Source organism: Nycticebus coucang, chromosome 10 (assembly GCF_027406575.1).
Source record: "Nycticebus coucang isolate mNycCou1 chromosome 10, mNycCou1.pri, whole genome shotgun sequence".
In the NCBI taxonomy this organism is placed as follows: Eukaryota; Metazoa; Chordata; class Mammalia; order Primates; family Lorisidae; genus Nycticebus; species Nycticebus coucang.
Window position 1 is genome coordinate 108,723,791 of NC_069789.1, and position 23,747 is coordinate 108,747,537.

Sequence of the window (23,747 nt, forward strand, 5' to 3'; positions counted from 1 at the left end):
GCCTTTGGGGTGCTGGGTTGGATGGTTCCCTTAAGGTCAGCAGCTATTTGCCAGCCTGAGCAGATGTGGTACTTCATCTCCACCAAATAGAAAGAAAAGACAAAAATAGTATAAATCAAACCAAGACTAACAAACAGAAAACCTTATGAGATAAAGTTGGGGGAAAAAACCAAATAACAGTGGCAGAAACAATAGCAAAATGAAGTTCTTATTATTAAAGAAGGCAACAATGGAAAATTTACACTAGAGAAATGAAGAAAAAAACAAAAAAAGAAAAATTGGGGGGAGTTTTAAAAAAGAAAGAAAAAGAAAAAAATCAAAAAAGAAAGCAGTGTATATATCTTGCAAAATATTGTCTGGGCAACAGGTAATTTGTGGGGTATGAGATGCTAATCATAATGCTGATACAGCTGTATGAGATGGAGATTGGAGGCCTCTGTTGACTACTTTGTTCTCAAACCCTGCAGGGTTGAGAGCCAGAATCTCTCCTCAGCATGCTTAAAAGACACTTTAAACCATTAACCTTTGCTAAGCCAAAGCTTTCCCAGGAAAGCACTTGTCACTGGGATCTCTCCTGAAGGGGCTGCCTGCTTATCTGGTGTGCCAAAACTGGCCACATTCTATGCTCCTGAGAGCTAAAGCTGCAGGGCAGCCCTCCCATTGCCCAACACTGGAAGTTCTGCTCTTCCCCAGAGGCCTTTGGTGTTGCTCACAGTCACTAAATCACTCGCCCAAGGTCTCCTAGCCTGGGCCTTGCTCTATGACCCTGAGGGCAAAGTCTGCAGGGGCAGTTCTCACACAGTGGCTGCACACGTGGCCCACAGACAAACAAGGTTAGCTCTGTTCCAGCCGGTGGCTCAGTCCTGTGCCCTGGACAACACTTAAAGTCCCCCACAGTCTCACCCAACATCTCCCAAGGTAATTCAGCTGAGTGCCCAATTCCAAACAAAATAACCCACAGAGAAGGCCTTCCCTGTTTGCAATCTTGCTGCTGTTGTGGTTATAGCTGCGGCAGCCCATTCGCAACCACTTGCTAGTTCTCCACTGCTTTTGTCCTCCTTCTGGGGTCCAGAAGCCTCTCACTGGCTCCCTGCATGCCCAAAGGGATGTTTCTGAGCAGAGCCCACAAGCCAGAGATGCCTGGAGTCTTCTCTCCCCAATCTCACTGCTCCTAGTTGCAAAGAAGGTGTTATTTGACCTCCATCTTGCTCCACTCTCTCCACATGGCATCTTTTATGATTTAAAATTCTAACTCCTTTTATTTCTAGAAACACATCAGATTTTTATGTTGATTTTACATGCATCAAAGCTACTTTGCATCCTAACAGTTTTTGTATACGTTTGGGATGGAGGGCATGTTTGTCTGTATCTTACTACAAAGGCTATCCTTTCCTCATTTTCCCATTCACTAGGTTTTTGGCTGCTTTTGCTTTTTTGGAAGCCCTTATAGACTTAAATTCATTTCTTTCCTAATTTGCAAAGACCCATCTAAGACCATGAATTGATGCTGAATCTTCTATAGTTTCCTTTTTGCATGCATTAAGATGGTCCTTTCTTTTTCCTTTATCAATCTGGTTAATATGAGAAGTTATTTGTCAATTACCCAGAGCACACCCCTTCAGGTCAAAGCAGAATGCTAGCAAGTGGGAGCCAGTCACCAGTAATAGTATAGGTCATCAGGTGAGTCCAATTTGCAGCCAAATTGGCAACCCCTGGGTTAATATCTAGGAAGTGGCCCTGCAAATTTTATCACCTGTTAAAAATGCCTGTGGCTGCATTCATTCCAGAAATAGTATGACATGCCTCATATTTGAAAGGATCCCTGCCAGGGATGATATGCATCAGACAGAATATTCTCCTCTATGGAGTGTATGCTATAGACGATTATTTGGGGTTGAGATTGATGATGGAGCTGTTCTTTCTCTCTGGCACTGCCCAAACGAATTATTTGGAAGGTTCTTGGCCAGATGCCCCATGAGCTTCAATGTCATAAATCAGGTCTGTACCATCTTCTACCATCTTCTAATGAGCAGGCTATGTGAAGGCCTGAGTGGAGGAAGATAGCTTGGGCCCCCAATCTGAGGCAGACATGTCCAGGTATGGCAGCATCCTTTTACACTCTGAAATTGGTCATCAAGATCCTACATCAGGGGCCAGGCATGGTCGCTCATGCCTGTAATCCTAGCACTCTGGGAGGCTGAGGCAGGTAGATGCCTTGAGCTCAGGAGTTTGAGACCAGCCTGAGTAAGAGTAAGACCCCTTCTCTACTAAAAATAGAAAAACTAGCTGAGCATTGTGGCAGTTGCCCATAATCCCAGCAACTGGGGAGGCTGAGGCAAGAGGATCTCTTGAAGCAGTACCCATAGCTTAGTGAGTCAGGTGCTGGCCACGTACACGGGGGCTGTTTGGTTTGAACCTGGCCCAGGCCAGCTAAAACAACAATAACCACAAAAAAATATATAGGGGGGCATTGTGGTAGGTGCTGGTAGTCCCAGCTACTTGGGAGGCTGAGGCAAAAGAATCATTTAAGCCCAAGAGTTTGAGATTGCTGTGAGCTGTGACACCAGAGTGAAAGCTTGAGACTCTGTTTCAAAAAAAAAAGAAAAAAAAATTAAAAGAAACAAGAGAGGATCTCTTGAGCCCAAGAGTTTGAGGTTGTTGTGATTTATGACCCCCAGGACATTCTACCCATGGTGTTAGCAAGACTCTGTTTCATAAAGAAAAAAAAAAAAAAACTTTCTGTTGATCAACAACAAGAAAAAGCAACCTCCAACTGTTGGGCTTAAATGATTCTCTTGCCTCAGCCTCCCAAGTAGCTTGTACTACAGGTGCCCACCACAACACCTGGCTATTTTTTTTGTTGTAGTTGTCGTTGTTTGGCAAGTCCACAATGGATTCGAACCTGTCAGCTCCAGTGTATGTAGCTGGTGCCCTAGCCACTGAGTACAGGTGCCAAGCCTGCTTTATACTTCTTTCATAAATAATTTAAATAATCTTTAAAACTTTTTTTGAGGTACACCTAAGATCCTCTCATAGCACACCAGTTGAAAATCCCTGCTCTAGGGGCTGAGAATATTGAGACACAGAAACACCTTGTCCTGCCCTGATGGAGATTCAAATTTAATGGCATAATTAGACTTTTCAAACAAATCTTATCCAACTAACAATAAAATGTTAATAATGCTACATGCTGCAAAGTAAAAATAATTGGGGGACATAACCTAGGTCATAAGGTCATTTCACGTTGCTCCTAGTCTGGTGATTAGTGAGGAGGACTTGGCAGACAGTCACACTGACAACCATGACTGTTTCACAGTGAGAGAACATGAAACAAAATCAGCAAAGGGAGCAGGCATAAGGGACAAAGTCCAGGGGAAACCAAGCTCCTGAGTGTGTCCTCTCTGGTAGGGATGGGGGGTCGTCACATATCACATTCAATCCCCCAACAACAAGATGTGAAACATACTTGAAATGTTGTCAATGATGGAAACTCATTACAAACCCATCACTCAGGGTTTTCATGGTGAGCTGATGGTATGGGCACCTACCTAGCATGTGCCAATGTTCCAGGCTCCCAGAAGGAAAGCAGAGCTCATCATAAGCCATGTTGTTTGTTGCAAATGATTTGGGCAGAGTGAGCCACTCTCACTAGTTCTGGGAGTGGACTGTCACTATTGTGTGGTTGGATTCTGATTCCATATTTGTTTTGTGGATCCCATGTTCCTTATTCCTCAAGGTCCTTGCTCTCTGAAGTTTGACCTCCCTGCAGAAGCAGTATGGCAGAATTGTTTTCTGCTGCCTTTGATCTGCTCTCATATCTAGAGAAACTTAGTGATGAGGAATTTCATAGTTTTAAGAGTCATCTAGTAGAAGAGATCCAGCAGTTTGGACCACCAGAGATTCCGTGGACTGACCTAGAGGTGAGCAAGGAAGTTCTGGTCAACATGTTGACGGTCTCCTATGAGGAACAGCACACTTGGAATATGACATTCAGCATACTCCAAAAGCTTGGTCGTAAAGATCTCTGTGAGAAGATCACCATTAGACGAAACCGTGAGTGGGGCCCTTCCCAGAAGGGGCGGGCAGGGGACAAGGGGCAGGGGGAAGTTTGCAGGGAGCTTGGTTGTTTTGTATCCCAAGATGTAACTATCCCATTTCCCCGAAAATAAGACATCCTCCGAAAATAAGACCTACTTACAGGAAAGATAAGATGTCCCCTGAAAAATAAGAACTAGCGCATCTTTGGGAGCACACCTTAAAATAAGACACTGTCTTATTTTGGGGGAAACGGTATATTCCTTGATGACTTCTAAGAGCTTTGTAGTTGAGTCTCTGGAGTTTTCCAGTTATAAGATCATGCCATCTGCAAAGAACAAGAGTTTGACCTCCTCTGTACCCAATTGAATACCCTTTATCTCCCTCTCTTGCCTGATTACACTAGCTAGGACTTCCAGAACTATGTTGAATAGCAGTGGCAATAGTGGGCATCCTTGCCTACTTCTAGTTCTAAGTGGAAATGCTTTCAGTTTTACTCCATTCAATACATTCCTGTGGATTTGTTGATGATGGCCTCTACCAGTTTAAGAAATGTCTGACCTAAGCCTATTTTCCCCCGTGTTCTTGTCAGAAAAGGATGCTAGATGTTGTCAAAAGCCTTTTCTGCATCAACTGAGAGAATCAGATCGTCTTTGTTTTTGATTTTATCATTGTGGTGAATTACATTTACGGATATACATAAATTGAACCAACCTTGCATCCCTGATACAAAGCCCACTTGATCATGATGTATAATTTAAATGTGTCACTGTATTCTGTTTGCTAGGATCTTATTGAATATTTTTACATTAATATTCATTAATGATATTGGCCTATAGTTTTCCCATTTTGTTGGGTCCTTTCCTGGTTTTAGAAGCTTGGTTGTTTTGGTAACTGTTCCATGCCAAAAGAGGCACTCTTCAGACTGGAAAAAGGACCACTGATGGGTCGGATGTGGGTTATGTCCTGTCTTGTGACTTTGATTCTGCCCTTATTTTTTGTCTTCTTGCTATATGGATTTTGTGAAAGTGGCCAGGGGCAGGTGCTTAAGCTAGAGTGGATCCCTGGCATGGAGCTTTGTCCTAAAACTGTAAGATCTGGACCAAAGAAATGTATGGACTTATGTATAAAGATTATGGAGAGTTAAAATACTGGATACTCCCCTAATCAGGTCATCATGTTCATTGGCTCACTTAGTATTACCAAATGGATCTGAAATAGATATTATGTATCTCAGTTGAAAAATGAATATCTGAATGGTTAAGAAAACTTACTTAGATCATGAATCTAGGGCCAGGCATGGTGGCTCACACCTGTAATCCTAGCTTTCAGGGAGGCTGAGGCAGGTAGATTTCTTGAGTTCAGGAGTTAGAGACTAGCCTGAGCAAGATTGAGACCCTATCTCTAAAAATTAGCCAGGTATCCTGGAAGATGCCTACTGTCCCACGTACTCAGGAGGCTGAGGCAGGAGGATCATGGAAGCCCAAGAGTTTGAGGTTACTGTGAGCTATGACACCGCAGCACTTCACACAGGGTGGCAAAGTGGGACTCTCTACAAAAAAAAAAAAAAAATATGAATCTGATCCAAGGTCTCCTGGATCAGAGAGCTAGTGACTCTAAATGCCAGGATTTTTTCCCCTCATCTTTCTCATCTCTTGAATATTTCCCACCAATCTGGAAAAGATTGTATTGTAAGGATGGATAGGTTTATTCAACCTTCTTCTTGCTGCTTTAATGCAACCTATAAATATCTTTGTATCTATACCTTTGTGATGAATGGATAGTTAGTAAAATGACTTTGTTTTTCCTGTACTTTTACTTTATATGAAAATAGGGTGAAACCGTTTTTGCCTCTTAAATTTTTATCTGCATTTTGCATTTCATCTACCCTATGTTCACTTAGGTAACAAAGAAATGCACAAATCTCTCATGCGGACAAAATTCCTAAGCCAGTGGGAAACGTGCCCCTTTTCAGAAGTTCATTACTTATACTTCTGCGAAGTTACTGGAGACATTTTCTACACGCTTGAATTATCATATGATTCTTCAACAACTTCCACAGAGAATCTTAATGTGTTCCTCGTGGGAGACAGAGCCACAGGGAAATCTATGATTGTAAAAGTCGCAGTGATAGAGTGGACACTGGGTGAGATGTGGAAGGACACCATCTCGTACATTATTCACATTGCATCTCATGAAATCAATGAGATGACTGATGGCAGCTTGGTTGAGCTTATCTCCAAGGACTGGCCCGAGGACCAGGCTCCAATTGCCGACATTTTGTCTGAACCCCAGAAGGTCCTTTTTATCTTGGAAGACCTGGATAACATGAACGTTGACCTGAACGTGGACGAATCTGCTTTGTGTAGTGACAGCAGACACGAGGTGCCGGTGTCTGTTCTCCTGGTCAGTTTGCTGAAAAGAAAAATGGTTCCAGGTTGCTGGGTCCTGGTCTCCTCACGGCCCAGTTGTGAGCCTTCCATAAAGGCCTTGATGAACAAGAAAGATTGCTATGTGACCCTGCAGCTCTCTAACGAAAAGAAGCAGAACTATTTTTACTTATTCTTTAAAAACAAAGTGAGGGCGGAGCTAGCCTTCAATCGAGTACTTGACAGTGAAATTCTTGTGGATCTATGCGAGGTCCCTCTCTTATCTTGGATCCTGTGCACTGTCCTGAATCAGCAGATGAACCAGGCAGATTTCGCATTCTCCTGCCAGACACCCACGGATATATATACCTATTATCTCGCCAGGGTGTTGGCATCTGACCCTGATGTTACTGCCCAACAGTATCACCTCATTCTCCTAAATCGTCTGTGTTTACTGGCTTTAGAAGGACTATCTCACAACACCATCAATTTTAGTGGAAGTGACCTTGTAAGTGTCGGGCTCACCTGCTATGATGTCTCTGTGTTGCAGGCCATGAATATTCTCTTGCGGAGCAGCAACCACGAGGTCCATTACGAGTTCATACACTTGAACATTCAGGAGTTTTGTGCAGCCCTAGCGTGCCTGATGGTGTTACCCCGTCGCTCGATCCCCTCAGCCGGGAGGACAGATATAGAGAAGAGAGAATTATACGACAATTTTAGTCCAGTAATTACTTTCATTTTTGGCCTTCTTAATGAGAGAAGGAGAAAAATTCTTGAGACATCTTTGGGCTGTCAACTACCCATGGTGGAATCTCTCAGGCAGACCTTGCTCGTGCATATGAAATATTTGGCGACCAATCCGAACCTGATGGAACACCACATGCCTTTGTTTTATTGTTTCTTGGAGAATCTGGAGGAAGAATTTGTGACACAGGTAATGGGCTTTTTCTCAGAGGCAACCATTTTTATTCAAGCCCACAAAGATTTGATGGTGTCGTTATATTGTCTGCGGCACTGCCAACCTCTTCAGAAGCTTAAGTTGAGTGTTCAGCAAGTCTTTCAGTACAAGACACCCATCGAGCTGCTAACTTACAGGTGAGTCTTAAAAAAGAAAATCCCTTTCTTTTCTATATTCCTATGACCTGCCCACATTTTAGCCGTTGTTGTCCCTAAGATGGACACTAAAGGCCATGCAGAACTTGATTTCCACTCTAGCTTCTAGTAAGACCAGTTTTTTTTGTTTGTTTGTTTTTGTTTTTTTATTGTTGGAGATTCATTGAGGGTACAATAAGCCATGTTACACTGATCCAGTTTTTTTTTGTTAATCACTACTTCAGTTTAGTCTCAGGGTTTCTATGTTAAATTTCAGCCTTACTGACATTTGGGGGGCCAGAAAATTCTTTGTGGTGGTGGGGTATTATTTTATACATTACAAGTTGTTTAGCAATATCCCTGGCCTCTACCCTAGCGGGTAGCATGCTATAGTTGTGAAAATAAACACATCCTGAGACATTGACAGATATCCCTTGGTGGACAGAATTGCTGCTAGTTGAGAACCAATGGTTTGACTTCATTTCTATAGATCACATGTATGGATTAACTGAAGTATCCTTATATGACATGAAGGGAGTGTTCATAATAGCACATAATATTCTATACTTATTATCAATATGAGTGTTTCTAGATATAACATTTCTACAGTTAAAAGCACTACAGTTAAAAGCAGTGCTTTTATCCATATTTGCATTTTGCCCAAATATGGAATCATCAACTACACTTAGCAAGCCTGGGTGTTGTTTTTCATATTTGACAAGGTTTCGTCTCTTTCTGCCTCGTATATTAAGTCATAGTTAGGTACAAGGTCTCTCCAAAGACATAGTAATATACGCAGAGGGCACCACAAAGGAACACACATTTTAAGAAAGAAAAAACCTATATTATATTTGTAATACTCAAGTCATGTTTGACTTCTGCAATGAATTATAAGAGGTGCTCAAGGCAACTTGTATTCATCTTTTGTTACTGGTATATATTGAGTATTACAACTTTAATACAGGTTTTTCTTGTCTTTAAATGTGTACGTATGTTTTTGGCACCCTTTCTGTGTGCGTTGTTTTTCAAATTGTTGGAGTAGAGCTGATTTCACTGGAAAATCCCATTTTTCTTCTCTACAGTCAAATGAGGGGCCTCGCCTACTGGAGGGAGATCTGCTCTCTATTTCACAAGAAGGAGAACTTCCGGGAGCTGGAAATTTGTAACAGTGACCTTAACAGGATTTCAGAAATGCTTCTGTCTAAAGCCCTGAGACATCCTAACTGTCAGCTTCAAACACTCAGGTACTCCACCAGTCTCTGCCTCAGAGTTCCCCAGGAAATAGCAGTGGTCTCCTCTTCCTTCTCTGGGGGAGACAAAACACAAGAAAACGATTATTTCACATGATAAATACTAACACTGGGAAGGGAACTAAGTCAGGTGAATGTGGCTATCACAGTAAGGGGGTTGGGGAGCCCCTGAAATCCCTGGCTGTTTTTAGAAAATAAAAGATAATTGATTCAGGTATTGATGAATCACAAGCTGCCCAGGTGAAAGGAAGTGATATCATTTTGAGTTCTGTTCAATCATATGTAAGAGACTCCCTTCTTCTTCATTTCCCCTCCCCCACTTCCCTGCAAAGGTGGCTTAAGCACATAAGGCTTATTTTTCTACTTATGAAAGGTCTGGACATAGAATGCTGTGGCAGACACAGTGTTAGGTCAGGTTTGTCTGTCTGTGACCAAGATGATCGTGGGTCCAGCCATCATGGCTGCCTCAGGAAGCACCAGCAGGAGGAAGGGAGAGAAAGGTACATGGCTAAGCTTCTGTAGCTTCGTTGATGGTTGTGGATTCTTCCTCCTATCACTCTCCTTACTTCTCATTGACATGCTCAACTTTCTTCTTCTTCTTTTTTTTTTTTGAGACAGAGTCTTACTCTGTCACCCTGGATAGGGTGCCATGATGTTATCATAGCTCACAGCAACCTCAAATTCCTGGGGTCAAGTGATATTCCTGGCTCAGCCTTCCGAGTAGTTGGGACTACAGGTGTCCATCACAATGCCCAGTTAGTTTTTTTAGTTTTAGTAGAGACAGGGTCTCGCTCTTGCTCAGGCTGATCTGGAACTCCTGAGCTCAATCAATCCATCTGTCTCAGCCTCCTAGAATGACAGGATTACGGGTATGAACCACAGTGCCTGGCCCACTAGAGGATGATTTCAAAGTTCAACAGCCTGGTGTTGGGATTAGCGGAAACATTCTGACCTGCATGGGAACCTAATGTTGAGTACAGCATGTAAGGAGATGATTAACACTCATAATCTGTGCTAGGATGGAATAGGGCAGGCAGAAAAATTCCAGTTGTGTTCATTTTGCACCTGACTTTTCCTAGAAGTTCCCATGACTTTTGTTTTTTGCAGGTTGTCCTATGTTTCTGTCAGCTCAAATTTTGATGACTTGTTCATATCTGTGGCTCAAAACCAGAACCTGACCTTCCTGAATGTGAATTGCATTCCCTTTTCTCTGAAGATGTTTTCCCTGCTGCGTGAGGCCTTGAGCAGTCCCACCTGCAACATACAGCACCTGAGGTGAGTCCCAACTTGGCCTGACGCTCAGTGTTTATGAGGGGGATGGTCAGGTGCTGGTATGAAGAGGTACTCTGCAGGTAATGCCACCTTCCCTCTGTCCTTGATGTCATTCCTTCTTGAAGATTGTTAGCACATGGTATATTTCTCCATCACCAGCATTATTCCTGTCATTTTGATTGATCTCAACTACTACATCAATCTTTTCTATCACTTGGCTTCTCACTCCTATGACCTTATTTCTCTAAACATCTAGTTCTCCTGTTCATTCTCAGGTACACAGCACCCTGGTCAAACCCTGAAGAAACACTGTCTGAGGGAAATGCTATGTAAGCCCCAGAAGTTTTTTTTTTTTTTTTTGAGACAGAGTCTCACTACATTGTTGTCAATAGAGTGCCAGGGCGTCACAGCTCATAGCAACCTCAAACTCTTGAGCTCAAGCAATTCTCTTGCCTCAGCCTCCCAAATAGCTGGGACTACAGACACCCACCATGATGCCCGGCTATTTTTGTTGTTGTTGCAGTTGTCATTGTTGTTTAGCTGGCCTGGGCTAGGTTCAAACCTGCCAGCCTGGGTGTATGTGGCTGATACTGTAACCACTGTGCTACAGGCACCAAGCCACAGAAGTAGTTTTAAATTTTTTAGGAACCACATTTAAAAAGTGAAAAGAAACAGCAAAAATGTTTTAAACCTTAACCCAATGTATAAATTTAATATCAATACATGATATTTAATATAAAAGTCTTAATAAGATTTTACATTCCTTTTTGGTATGAAAATGTCAAAATCTAGTATAAATTCTACACAGAACATCACCATTCTAATGATAAATTTTCAATGGAAAGATTTGACCTCTACTTTGATTACATAAAATTTACAATTGAAAGATTGTTTTACATACTCAAGGTATTATTCAACACTGCTCTTCAATAACTAAATTGAAACTCTATTTTTATTTAATTATTTTATTTATTTATTTATTTATTTTTTGTAGAGACAGAGTCTCACTTTATGGCCCTCGGTAGAGTGCCGTGGCATCAAACAGCTCACAGCAACCTCTAACTCCTGGGCTTAAGCGATTCTCTTGCTTCAGCCTCCCGAGTAGCTGGGACTACAGGCGCCCGCCACAACACCCGGCTATTTTTTTGTTGCAGTTCGGCCAGGGCCGGGTTTGAACCTGCCACCCTCAGTATATGGGGCTGGCGCCTTACCGACTGAGCCACAGGCACCACCCTATTTTTATTTTTTTTTATTTTGGATTAACATGAGGGTACATATGATGAGGTTATACTGTTTGCATTTGAAATCCAAGTTGTAGTTGAGACTTTCCCCCCAGGAAGTGTGCTGTATACCCCTATGTTGTGCCTGTTAGGTGAGAACTTACCCAACCTTCTCCTCCCCGCCTTCTTCAGTTTAACTGCATTTTTCTCTCCTGTGGGCCTGTAGTTGTTCCTCTACTAGTTTTAACTTAGTATTGAGAGAATCTATATTTACTTATTTATTTATTGAGACAGAGTCTCACTCTGTTGCCCTTAGTAGAACACCTTGGCTTCACAGCAACCTCAAACTCTTGGACTCAAGTGATTCTCTTGCCTTAGCTTCCCAAGTAGCTGTGACTATAGGTGCCTATCACAGTACCTGGCTATGTTTAGAGATAGGTTTGCTCAAGCTGGTCCCAAACTCCTGAGCTCAAGTGATCCATTTGTCTCAACTTCCCAGAGTGCTTTTGAGCCCAGGAGTTTGAGATTGCTGTGAGCTATGATGATGTCACAGCAGTCTAGCCTGGGCTATAGAGTGAGACTCTGTCTCCCAAACAAACAAATATACAAATAAACAAAAACAGAATGTGCTTAGTGGCCTTGAGAGCAAGGAAATCAGTGAGGACAGGACAGAGGGAATAATGAATGGAAAATTAAGAGATAAAATCAGAAAGCAAATTAGAAGCCAGGTCATAGGGAGCACCATGGGCCACCAGGAAAACCTTCACAGGTCAGTGTAAATGTGGTGGAAAATTGAGGGTCTTGACCAGGCTTGTACATGTGGTGGCACATACCTTACCTGGTTAGGTGGCCTGTCTAATACCTGGCCTCTGTGGTTCTGAAACATGCCACTGGGGGCCATGTGGAGACAGATGCCAAAGGACGGAGACCTGCTTGGTCACTGCCCTTCCCAAAGGTACAGCCCTCACCCTAATTTGAACTCTGAGAACTGGTATAAAGCGAGATTAAGAGCAGAGGGATCCATTTATCTCCTATTCTAGGTAGAGTGACTTCTCACTTGGCTGGGATTGATTTTATTTAAAAGAGGCATGACTTAGAAAATGGGATAGGTTGGGTCACACCTGTAGCTCAAGGAATAGGTTGCCAGCCTTATATACCGGAGGTGGTGGGTTCAAACCCGGTACCGGCTAAAAACTGCAAAGAAAAAAGAAAAAGAATTTAGAATTTAAAAGAGAAAGAAAAGAAAATGGGGTGGGTTTATTTCATCTCTGAGTTCTCCTTACAGCTTGATGCGCTGTGACTTGCAAGCTAGTGCGTGCCAAGAAATCGCCTCCATCCTCATCAGCAGCAAGAAGCTAAAAAAACTGACCTTATCCAACAATCCCCTGAAGAATGATGGGGTGAAAATACTGTGTGACGCTCTGTTCCACCCAGACTGTATCCTTGAGTCACTGGGGTAAGGGGACTTAGACAAGCCCACCACAGAGAAGTCCACACCTGGGCTTGAATGTCTGGGCATGTGGTCAAAGAATGAGGAGGAGAAAAGTACAGCAAAGGGCAGTCGCTGAAAACATGGTATTTGTAGTGGGATAGGTCTGGGTTAACATTCTGCTTTGACAGCTAGTTAGAAGCACAATGTTGGCAAAAATGCATTTAGATTCATTGGGGTTTTTACCCCCAACTTGTGTTCTCCAATGTGGAGAACAAAGTCACAACACTAGCAAACTAGGCTTTGGACAGGGTGTTAAATATGTTGATAAGGATATTACAAGTGCATTTCCTGGACTGCAGCAGCCACACTTCCTGTATAAGAGCAGGGAACTTACATTGTCAACCCCAGTCCAGTTTACCTTCTGCCCCCATGCAGAAACCAAAATCTGGTGTGATATTTTTGGTTTTTGACAATTTTTTTTTTTTTTTTAGCTACTAGAGGATAGAAATACAGATTGGAATTGAGCAAACTTTCAACTTATATTAGCAATAAATTAAACCTGAACATAAATTGGATGCTATAAAATGGGTTTGCAGGTCTGGAATCAGAGGTCCGCATTTTCAACATTTTTAACAGTTCCCAGGTTCCCTTGTAAGCAGCAAGGTAGCTCTTTGAGAATCACAAGTTTCAAAGGGAAAAGAATTTTAGGATTCAAGTTAACCTCTCCTCCCCCAGATAAAAATACACTTTATCAAACAATGAGGAAACCAGGTTACAGAAGTAATTTCTGAAAGATTTTCCAGTTAGTGGACGTGGGAGCTAGGGGGTTCTTCTCATGCCCTGCCCCGTATTTCCTGTTCTGTATTTTTTCCCCTGTACTATTCTGGGTGCTTTTTAGAAGGATGTTGGAGGTAGAGGTGTGTTGGGCTGTGGCAGCAAAAGGCACGGAGACTCTTGTGGATTTGATAGGAGTGTGTGTGTGTGTGTGTGTGTGTGTGTGTGTGTGTGTGTCACATGACCCCTTTATAGGCGGCATGGCATCACTAATCCTCCCCGTGTCTATGTCCCCACACAGGTTGTACTTCTGCTGTCTTACAGAAGGCTGTGTTGCTTACATTTCAAGAGTTCTTATACTCAGCACGACTCTGAAACATCTAGAGCTGTCTGTGAATTACCTACAGAACCGTGCAGTGTTGTCTTTGACTTTTCCCTTGTCCCTCCCAGAATGTCAGTTACAGGAGCTTGAGTAAGTCTTCCTGTGTTCTTATGGGCGACAGCATTCCTGCTGCGTAAGGAGGTTTGCATGCTGATGTTGGCAACAGAAACAAGCTTTAGTGACGGTGGCCAGGCACAGTGGGTCACACATGTCATCCCAGCACTCTGGGAGGCAGAAGTGGGAGGATCACTTGAGATTAGGAGTTTGAGAGGAGCCTGAACAAGAGCGAGACCCTGTCTGTAAAAACAGCTGGGCACCGAGGCAGGTGCCTATAGTCCCAGCTACTTGGGAGGCTGAGGCAGGAAATTTGAGTGAGCCCAAGAGTTTGAGGTTGCTATGAGTTAGGCTGAGGCCACGACACTGTAGCCTGAGTGACAGAGTGAGACTCTGTCTCAAAAAAAAAAAAAAAAAAAAAAGGTTTCAGTGATGGTGTCAAGGGTGATAAAGTGTGTGGGAACATGTGTTCCCAACAATAGGCAGCATAAAAACACAAAGGTTCATTGAGGAAACCTCTTAGCTGAGAAGGATCAGGGTCCACAAAATCCCTCAGACACTCCTCCAGTAGTGTTGGCACCTGTGCCAACCTCGCTGGACACAATGCAAAAGTGCTATAGAAGAAGGGACCCAAAGACACACCTCCAACCTGACTTACACACTCATGGGGAAGGGAGTCCACAGGAACATCTTTGTTGTGCAACAGCTCTATTAAAAGGGAGTGTGTTGGGAGCACATCTGGAGGAGACTGCTACATTCAGCCCATGGGTTTGGCCATGGACACACTTCTCTGATTTAGTTGGGTCCAAGGCCTTTGACAAAATTCCAGGAAGAAATAAGTAACAACCTTATATAGCCTTCTGAGTGAGTCTCCTTAATGATACTAAATAACTAGCTCTCTCATATTTTCTCAGGTGATGAGTTATCACTTATCCAAAAAGAATTTTTTCTTATCCTTTGAAGTTATTGAATTGAAGTCATTTTTGTTTGAAAATATTCTATCTCAGATGTCTTTGGCTTTGAAATATGAGAAATACAGGTCATGGTGGGGCACACTGGCTCACACCTGTAATCCCAGCACTCTGGGAGGCCAAGGCTGGTGGATTGCCTGAACTCAGGAGTTCTAGACCAGCATGAGCAAGAGTGAGACTCTATCTCTACTAAAAATAGGAAAACTAGCCAGGCATCTGTTGTCCCAGCTACTTGAGAGACTGAGGGAGGAGGATCAATTGAGGACAAGAGTTTGAGGTTGCTATGAGCTATGATGCCATAGCACTCTACCCGGGGCACAGAGGGAGACTCTGTCTCAAAAAATAAAAAGTAAAATATTGCAGGTCATGAAATCATCTCTTTAAAAAATGGCAGCACCATAGCTTATGAGCTCCAGAACTGATGCACCTAATGGACTGTGTAAGAATATAGTTGATACTACCGTAACTTACTTCTTATTTTGAATTTCTTTCTACTTTGTAGTTATAGCTTAAATCTTTGTTTCTGTTTAATTTGAGAATAGGCCAGTAAGTGGCAAAATAGAAAATTCTTGGATTATTCTCAAAACAGTTTTATTGGAACACAGCCATTACATATTGCCTATGAACACTTTTGGGCTATGATGGCAAAGCTGAGTAGCTGTGACAGAGACTGTGTGGCCCATAAAGCCTAAAATATTTATTATCTGGTCTTTTGCAGAGAAAGTTTTTCAATCCTGCATCAGACAATAAGTGCTATGGAAAATTTTCCAATTTAAAGTAGATCAGGGGGTGCTGAAAGTGATTTGCCCATCCTGAGGCAAGGTTAGTTGAGGTAACCAACCTCACTGAGCAAAGATTTGGAGGAAGATCCATGCACATCACCAGAGTGGGGCTTCCAAGCAGAATGAACAGCCACTGTGAAGATGTTAGCATAGATATGGCCTGCCATGGTCAAGCAGCGGCATGAGGCCACGTGGCGGGGTAAAGAAGTAGAATTGCAGAATTAGACATATGAGATAAGTAAGAACAGAGAAAATCAGACAGCAGGTCACCAGGGAGAATGTGGGCAGCTATAAGGACTTAGGCTGCTCTGAGTGAGAAGAGCCCTGTGGTGTAATTATTTTTATCATAAAAGCAACTTATTTAGCTCTCTTCATTAACATTAGTCTTTGATATAAATATGGGAAGGTAGAAGAACATCAGAAGAGCTTGCCTAAAATAATTCTTTAGAACTCAAGTTCATTATCACAAAACACAGGAATAGGCCTTCTAGTTATCCATGTCCTGGAACCAAAATGCTTAAAACATTCTGGACTCAGAATGTTTTTTCTTTGTTTGTCAAATCAGGATGCTCAGAGCCTTGCAACCATTGTGTGGGTTAATACACGTTAAGATCATTGGTAGAATAGGGAGAAAGGGGAAAGGGAGGGGAGGGAGGGGGGAGGGAGGGGGATTAATGGGATTACACCTGCGGTGCATCTTACAAGGGTATATGTGAATCCTAGTAAATGTGGAATGTAAAGGTCTTAGCAAAATAACTAAGAAAATGCTACAAAAGCTATGTTAACTAATGTGATGAAAATGTGTCAAACGATATATGAACCAAGTGTATGGTGCCCCATGATCATACTAATGTACACAGCTATGGTTTAATAAAAAATATTAATAATAAAATAAAATAAAAATCATTGGTAATGCCTGGCACCTTGTAAATAAATGTTCTAGAGCTGTTAGTATTGCTCTTTTCCCTATAACCAGTCCCTTCTTGGGGAATGTCAGGAGATAGTTCCAAGAATACTGAGAACTTCACGACATAAAGCTTTTGAGACAGGCAGTCATGACTCTAGCTTCTGTTTGTGCTTTTCTTGCAGGCTGACGGGTTGTTTTTTCACCGGTGATGTCTGCCGAAGTATTGCCTCTGCTATTATTTCCAATGTGCACCTGCGGAGGCTGGAACTTGGGTTCAATAATCTAGGGGATGCAGGGGTGAAGGTGCTCTGCAATGCTCTGCAGCATCGAGACTGCAAACTCGAGACTGTTGGGTAGGTACTGAGGGAGAGAGCTCCCTGCTTGGAGAAGAGAAAAGCGGAAGATAAGATGGGTAGAAATGAGCATGAGCTGGGAAATGCAATCTTAGACGTCATAGAGTGCGTTGGGGGTCGGAGCTCATGTTCCCCAAACCCATTTGACCTATTTGATTACTTGGCTGAAATAGAAAGTTCAACTGAGGCACAGCAGTAACCGAAAGCAAGTGAGTAGAAACTGAAAATGAAACTGGAGCAGCGCAGGCAGCGTGAGTAGGAAGTAAATGTAACCTGCACAAGTTTCAGGGTCAAAGAGAGATTTTATTTAGGAAGAACAAAGAGAAAGTTTAGAGCACTTCCAAAGAGAGTTGGAAGTGGGTTTTTCTGGTGAAGGAGAAAAAGTGAGAGAGGCAGGGACAGAGGCCCGCAGGGGTACTGAATTCTCCATTTGAAATTGGCTGCACGTCTTTCATTGGCCTCTCTGCACCTCCAGGCAGTAGTGCCCTTTTCTACTGGTCATTGATTGTCTCTTTCTGTTGTTCATTGGTAACCTAGCTTACTTCATACCCACGTTCTATGGACCCTCTAGACTTCCTGGACCTCTCATCTCCCTTGAAGCCACTTTCTTATTGTCCCTTCTTAGTATGTGGTTTGAAATGCTGCTCTATTCCATGGTGACTCTTTTGTGTGAAACTTGTGGAGGGTGGTGTTTGGGAAGCGTTTGGCCCACACCCATCTGATCTGCCTGCCCTGGTCTTTCTCCCCAGAGCTGGCCGGTCTCACCTATGGGTCTCTCTATTGCAGGCTGGAGGGCTGCATGTTAACCAGCGCCTGCTGCACGACTCTCGCCACTGTTCTTAGCAGCAGCAAAACACTGAAAAAGCTCAACCTGATAGAAAATAATCTGGGTGATGAAGGAATTATAAAACTTATTCGGGGTTTGGGCCACCCATCATGTGTACTTGAGTTGCTTGGGTAAGTTGGGTGCTGTTTTCCTTGCTGATGGGGACACGAGGGCACACAAGATGCAGATCAATGGATCAGCAGTGTCAAATACCAAAAAGAAAACAAACATAAAAACATAGATCCTAAAAAAGGACAGTTGTTCCTGTTGGGAGATCGAGAAGACGTGTCAAGGTCTTAAAGCAGAGTATGTCATCATCGATGGTGAGTAAAAGGGGAGAGTTAGTATTACTTGTTGTGCTTCATAGGGAAATTTTTTTCTGTATCTTTAAATATTTTCTATTTTCTTACTTGCCCCAGTGGTGCCCTTCATCACCGGAGAAAGGAAATGGCTAATCCTCAGTTTACTATCATATTAGTCGTTCCAAACCTATTAAATTCCTTCTCATAAAGTAAAGATTCTTTTCCTTTCTGTATTAGTGAACAATTGCCATGTAACAAATTACCATAAACTCAGGAGGTAACTCACATATTTATTTATTTATTTTTTATATTTATTTATTTTTATGGGGCTTGTAGTTTTATTCAGGTTTGATTTTTAGCAAATTTGTCAGGGAAGAAAGCCTGCAGGAAAGGGTGAAGTCCATGAGGACAGGGGCCTCCTTGGATGCCTGAGGAGAGCATAGGTCCCTTCCCTTCTTTTCCTCTTCCCTCCCCACCTAAAGGGGTTTGGGGAGAGAAATAGGGGGGTGTGCTGGTGCTTGGGGTAAGTAGGGTGGTACTGGTGCTATGGAGAATAGGGGGCCAGACCAGGGATGAGTAAGGGAAGGAGGACATAAGGACCATTTATCTGAATCCACAGCTTTCAGATAGAACTCAAACATAAACAAAAACTAAACCTCAAGCAGCAACCACCTTCTTTTCCCCACTAGGGTTGCAGTGTGAAGGGAGAAGAGAGGAACAGTTTAACCATAGCCATGGCTCACTTGCTCATGGGCAAGGGAAGTGGGTGAAGGGCAGGGGCTCCCCAACAGCTTCTGGGGATGGGGGGGACAATGAAATGTCAGATAAATTTCACAGGAGTCCAGCCCAGGCCATGGGATCACTGCTGCTGCCACCACCACTACCCTGTGGGCAGTTATTTTGCCATGGCCTTGACTTCACACACACACACACCACACACACACCACACACACACCACACACACACCACACACACCACACACACACACACACACACACACACTACTCCACAGTCTGTGTGAGTCTCATTATCTTCAGGGCATCTTTCGAGGCTGCATCTGGGGCTGGGGTCAATCTGCAGATTCACCTGGGAAAGGAAGAAACCTACTTCTAAGATCACAGCTTGTTGGCAGAATTCAGTTCCTGCAGAGATATTGGACTGCGGGTCCTAGAGCCTAGGTGGCTGTTTGTTGGGGGTCATTGCATGCGAACCCCGACCTGGTTTGAAAGCTGACTGGACAAATGATGCTGAAGCATACTTGAGTTTATTTTTATTTTATTATTATGGTTTTTGAGACAGAGTCTCACTATGTTGCCCTCAGTAGAATGCTATGGCATCACAGCTCACAGCAACCTCAAACTCTTGGGCTTAAGTGATTATCTTGCCTCAGCCTCCCAAGTAGCTGGGACTGGACTATAGGCTCCCACCACAACGCCCAGCTATTTTTTTTGTTGCAGTTGTTGTTATTTAGCAGGCTCAGGCCAGGTTCAAATCTGCCTGCCTCTATGTACGTGGCTGGCACCTTAACCATTGAACTATGGGCGCCGAGCCCATACTCGAGTTTAAAAACTCATAAAATCTGAGAATGCCTGGAGAAGACTTACATTAACTCAGGCTGAGTAAACTGAGAAAATGCAGCCCCTCTTTAGCCTCTTTAGAAGGCTTTTATTGATTTTCAACAAAGGTGCATATGCAAAATGTAAAAATGCCAAAAGATAGGGTTGAAAGAATCCCAATTTATTAATCCATTCGTGGATCGATGGGTACTTGGGCTTTTTCCATGACTTAGCAATTATGAATAGGGCCATGGAATATTATGCAGCCTTAAAGAAAGATGGAGACTTTACCTCTTTCATGTTTACATGGATGGAGCTGGAACATATTCTTCTTAGTAAAGTGTCTCAAGAATGGAAGAAAAAGTACCCAATGTACTCACCCTTATTATGAAACTAATGTAGGACCTTCACATGAAAGCTATAACCCAGTTACAACCTAAGAATAGGGAGAAAGGGAAAAGGGAGGGGAGGGAGGGAGGAAGAGGGGGACTAATGGGATTACACCTGCGGTGCATCTTACAAGGGTATATGTGAATCCTAGTAAATGTGGAATGTAAAGGTCTTAGCAAAATAACTAAGAAAATGCTACAAAAGCTATGTTGACTAGTGTGATGAAAATGTGTCAAATGATCTATGAACCAAGTGTATGGTGCCCCACGATCATACTAATGTACACAGCTATGGTTTAATAAAAATAAATTAAAAAAAAAAAAAGAAAGAATCCCAAGTCCCCAGGAAGATTAGATTGAGAGAGAGGCTGGGTAAATGGTAGGGGGTTGCTAACAGACTAGACAACAGGTGGTGTATTTAGAAAGGGGGAGGGAAAAACTAGTTCTATCCCTGCAGGGAAGTAAACCAGGTTTCCTAATCTAACTACATATCAAAAGCTCAAAGAGTTTAACCCCTCTCACCTGTTGACTCTCTGCACAGGCCTAGTCTGGCCTATCTGGGCACCTCTGGGCTCTTTTCATCTTCAGTGGTTTTGGTCAACTCCCAGGGATTGTTGGTCTGTGCATTTTCCCCTGGATAACTCTGTCTCTACAAAAATAGAAAAGCTAGACCCACTTTCCCCCACTGAGAAGTCAACCTATCTACATCCCACAGCTGTTGGCTAAAAGACACCCTCAGCTCCTTGCCATACAGACCTGTATTTATCAAATTTTCAAGGCAATAGAGTAAGTTTGTGAGCAAGGCAGAAGTGACAATTTTTTTTTTTTTTTTTTTTTTTTTTTTGAGACAGAGTCTCACTCTGTCTCCCTGGGTAGAGTACTATGGCATCATAGCTCACAGTAACCTCAAACTCTTGGGCTTGAGCAATCTTCTTGCCTCAGCCTCCTGAGTAGCTGGGACTACAGGCGCCCACCACAATGCCCAGCTAGCTTTTCTATTTTTTGTAGAGACAGGGTCTTACTCTTTCGCAGGCTGGTCTTGAACTCCTGAGCTAAAGAAATCCACCTGCCTCGGTCTCTCAGAGTGCTAGGATTACAGGTATGAGCCACCGAGCTCAGCCAGACATGACAATTTTATATAAATTTGTCAATGAGGAAGTGACATTTCAGTTTTGCCCACTAGTTAGAAGCACCTAGCAGGTCCCACCTATACCCAAGGAGAGAATTATTCAGAGTGTGACTAACACATGGGGACAATCATTGGAAGGCATCTTCGAAGCTGCCTACCTCAATTTCTGGTCATACTTTGTTCACAGATTTAGAAAGTTCTTCCAATGTCTAATATTCCATTTCTACCTACTTTCTTTTCTTTTCTTTTTTTTTGGAAACAGAGTTTCACTGTGTCACCTTCTGTAGAGTGCTATGGTGTCACAGCTCACAGCAACCTCAGACTTTTGGGCTTAAGTGATTCTCTTGCCTCTGCCTCCCGTGTAGCTGGGACTGCAGGTGCCCGCCACAGTGCCCCGCTATATTTTTAAGACAGGGTCTTGCTCTTGCTCAGGCTGGTCTTGAACCTGTGAGTTCAGGCAATCAACCTGTCTTGGCCTCCCAAGTGCTGGGATTACAGGCGTAAGCCACTGCTTTATTTTCTTAAAGGAAAGCAAGATTTAAGTTACTGAGTGCTCACTTAGAAACAAAATATATAGATCTGGAATTTACCCATTGGTCCAGTACAGGCAGCTCATTTTCCACTTGGCCTTCAATATTCACAAATGAAAAAATGAGAGTATTTATCTCAGAGTTCTTGAAGACTAAATCAGAACACAGAGTCTATGTGCTTAGGACCCTCCTATGAGTTCATTTTTCTTCATCCTTTCCAAATGATACTTCATGCTAAATATGGATAATTAATCAAACTTTCAGATGCATAGAAAAATCCCTTCAAACACAGCAGACTTTCCAAATCCCTTATTCTCTTCATCTTAACTAAAGGCTCTTATCTTCTAATGTACCATATAACATATTTAGTCTGTTTTTGTCCAACTTTTTTTTATGAGAATATCAGCTCAATAATGGCAGGGATATTTTTTCTTTCATTATTATAGGTGCTTAATGAAAGTAAATTGAAGAAATGATCATATTTCAGGTTATAAAGGTATTTGTACTTAGGTGCTAATTAGGACACTCATAGAAAGGGCATGAAATAAAAGTTACTATGAATCTCCTTTCTTAATGTGAAGAAACTATATCAAACGCTCTGAGTGCAGTGGTTCAGCCCTGTAATCCCTGCATTCTGGGAGGCTGAGGTGGGTGTATCTCTTGAGCACAGGAGTTTGACACCAGCCTGAGCAAGAGTGAAACCCCATTTCTACTAAAAATAGAAAAACTAGCTGGGCATGGTGGAACGTGCCTGTAGTCCCAGCTACTTGAGAGGCTGAGACAGGAGGATCACTTGAGCCCAGGAATTTGAGTTGCTGTGAACTCTGCTAAGGCCATGGCATTCTAGCCTGGGCAATAGACTGAGACGTTGTCTCAAAAGAAAAAAACAAACAAAAGAACCCTAAACTATTAGATGTTATAAGGATGGGCTCTGGCAAACGTGTGCCTCTGTTCTTCAGCTATGTGAACAGATGGTAGTTGAAAACTCTGCCCCTCCATGTTGGAAACCATAAAGTCATTATGGCCATCATCTGATGTGAGGTGTAGTGAGATATGTTGTAAAATTCCGAGTACACATCAACAGTCATTATTACTAATATCAACTTAGAGCAGTTCTCTCAGTGGACCTGTTACTGCAATGCTTAATGGAGAAATCTCTGTTTTAGTGTAGTTAGTTTAAGTAGATTTCACTTTTTCTTTAGAGGTGGCATGATTGACCCTCCCAAGAATGCCCAAAGGATGCTACATCAGGAGCTAGTCATTGAAGAGACAAAGGTATGATAGAACATGTATTAACAGAATTCTCCCTTTGTATTTCTTCAGGATTCGAATAAGTGATTTGAGTGCAGAAACCCAGAGTTTGCTGATTGCTGTTAGAGAAAAAAATAACAAGCTGGTGTTTTCATCTTCATTTTCCACTGCAAAGGAAAGCAGACAATTCACTGATTTGCTTGGCTCTGGAAGTCCTCCTGAGCCAGCTTCAACACCTAACTATCCTTGGCATTCAATCTTTTTCAAACTGCCCAGAAAGTTTTCATCCATGACAGAGGAAACTACAGTTTCTGAGCAATCCCTTTAATCATGTTCTGCATAAAATGTATTTCACGTGAGCTGTTACTTCCTGGGATGCAGGAAAGCTAGAGTTAGGATTTTCTACCTGATTTTGTTTTGTGACCTTGATCAAGTTGACCATTTTCTTTAAAAACTGTCTCACTAGAGTATTAAAAGGATTCTATGGAGCAATAAAAAGTTCAAATGCATTGGGAAAAGTACAATGCATGATTCTTTTCAGTGGGCTTCCTGGAGTAACAAGTTGAACTGAAGGAGCTATGATCCCCTCTCTTTTTTGCCTTTTCTTTGCCTAGGGATAGTTGTCAAGGGAATCCTTAGGAATCCCTTGAAGGGAAACTTACGTCTTACATCCCTCCCTTTGTATTTCTGCTACAACACTTTCACTCCTGATCTATTTATGCCTCAACTGGCATTTGTTCCCTTTTCTTCCTCCTCTCTGCTCACAAATCTGTAAGAGTTCCATGGGGTGAAGGGTGACTGGTGCCTAAGATTCAGAGAAATGTGAGATTTGTATGATCTCAGAAAGAACATAATCCTGAATGGATCA

The 23,747-nt window shown here is 42.6% G+C and overlaps 2 protein-coding genes across 2 annotated transcripts in view; one reads left to right on the forward strand and one right to left on the reverse strand.

Annotated features, from left to right (window-relative positions):
- Positions 1-3,606, reverse strand: part of NLRP5 (NLR family pyrin domain containing 5) — an 82,193-nt gene extending 78,587 nt beyond the window's left edge. Inside the window, exon 1 of the mRNA XM_053606110.1 lies at positions 3,549-3,606. Coding sequence (XP_053462085.1) covers positions 3,549-3,606 — 58 coding nt within the window. The remainder of the gene's footprint in view (positions 1-3,548) is intronic.
- Positions 3,607-3,776: 170 nt separating this feature from the next.
- On the forward strand, positions 3,777-23,499 carry LOC128596510 (NACHT, LRR and PYD domains-containing protein 11-like). The gene is made up of 10 exons (XM_053606111.1): positions 3,777-4,053; positions 5,939-7,502; positions 8,582-8,743; positions 9,857-10,024; positions 12,527-12,697; positions 13,749-13,919; positions 16,726-16,896; positions 17,683-17,853; positions 22,952-23,024; positions 23,494-23,499. The coding sequence occupies exons 1-10, from the start codon at positions 3,777-3,779 to the stop codon at positions 23,497-23,499; spliced, it is 2,934 nt and encodes a 977-aa protein (XP_053462086.1).
- Positions 23,500-23,747: the final 248 nt, after the last annotated feature.

Excerpts from the sequence above, each read along its gene's own strand:
- LOC128596510 (XM_053606111.1), top strand. The coding sequence starts at position 3,777 with ATGGCAGAATTGTTTTCTGCTGCCTTTGATCTGCTCTCATATCTAGAG. Across the intron at positions 8,744-9,856 it reads TGTCAGCTTCAAACACTCAG|GTTGTCCTATGTTTCTGTCA; the intron begins GTACTCCACCAG and ends TGTTTTTTGCAG. Across the intron at positions 12,698-13,748 it reads TGTATCCTTGAGTCACTGGG|GTTGTACTTCTGCTGTCTTA; the intron begins GTAAGGGGACTT and ends GTCCCCACACAG.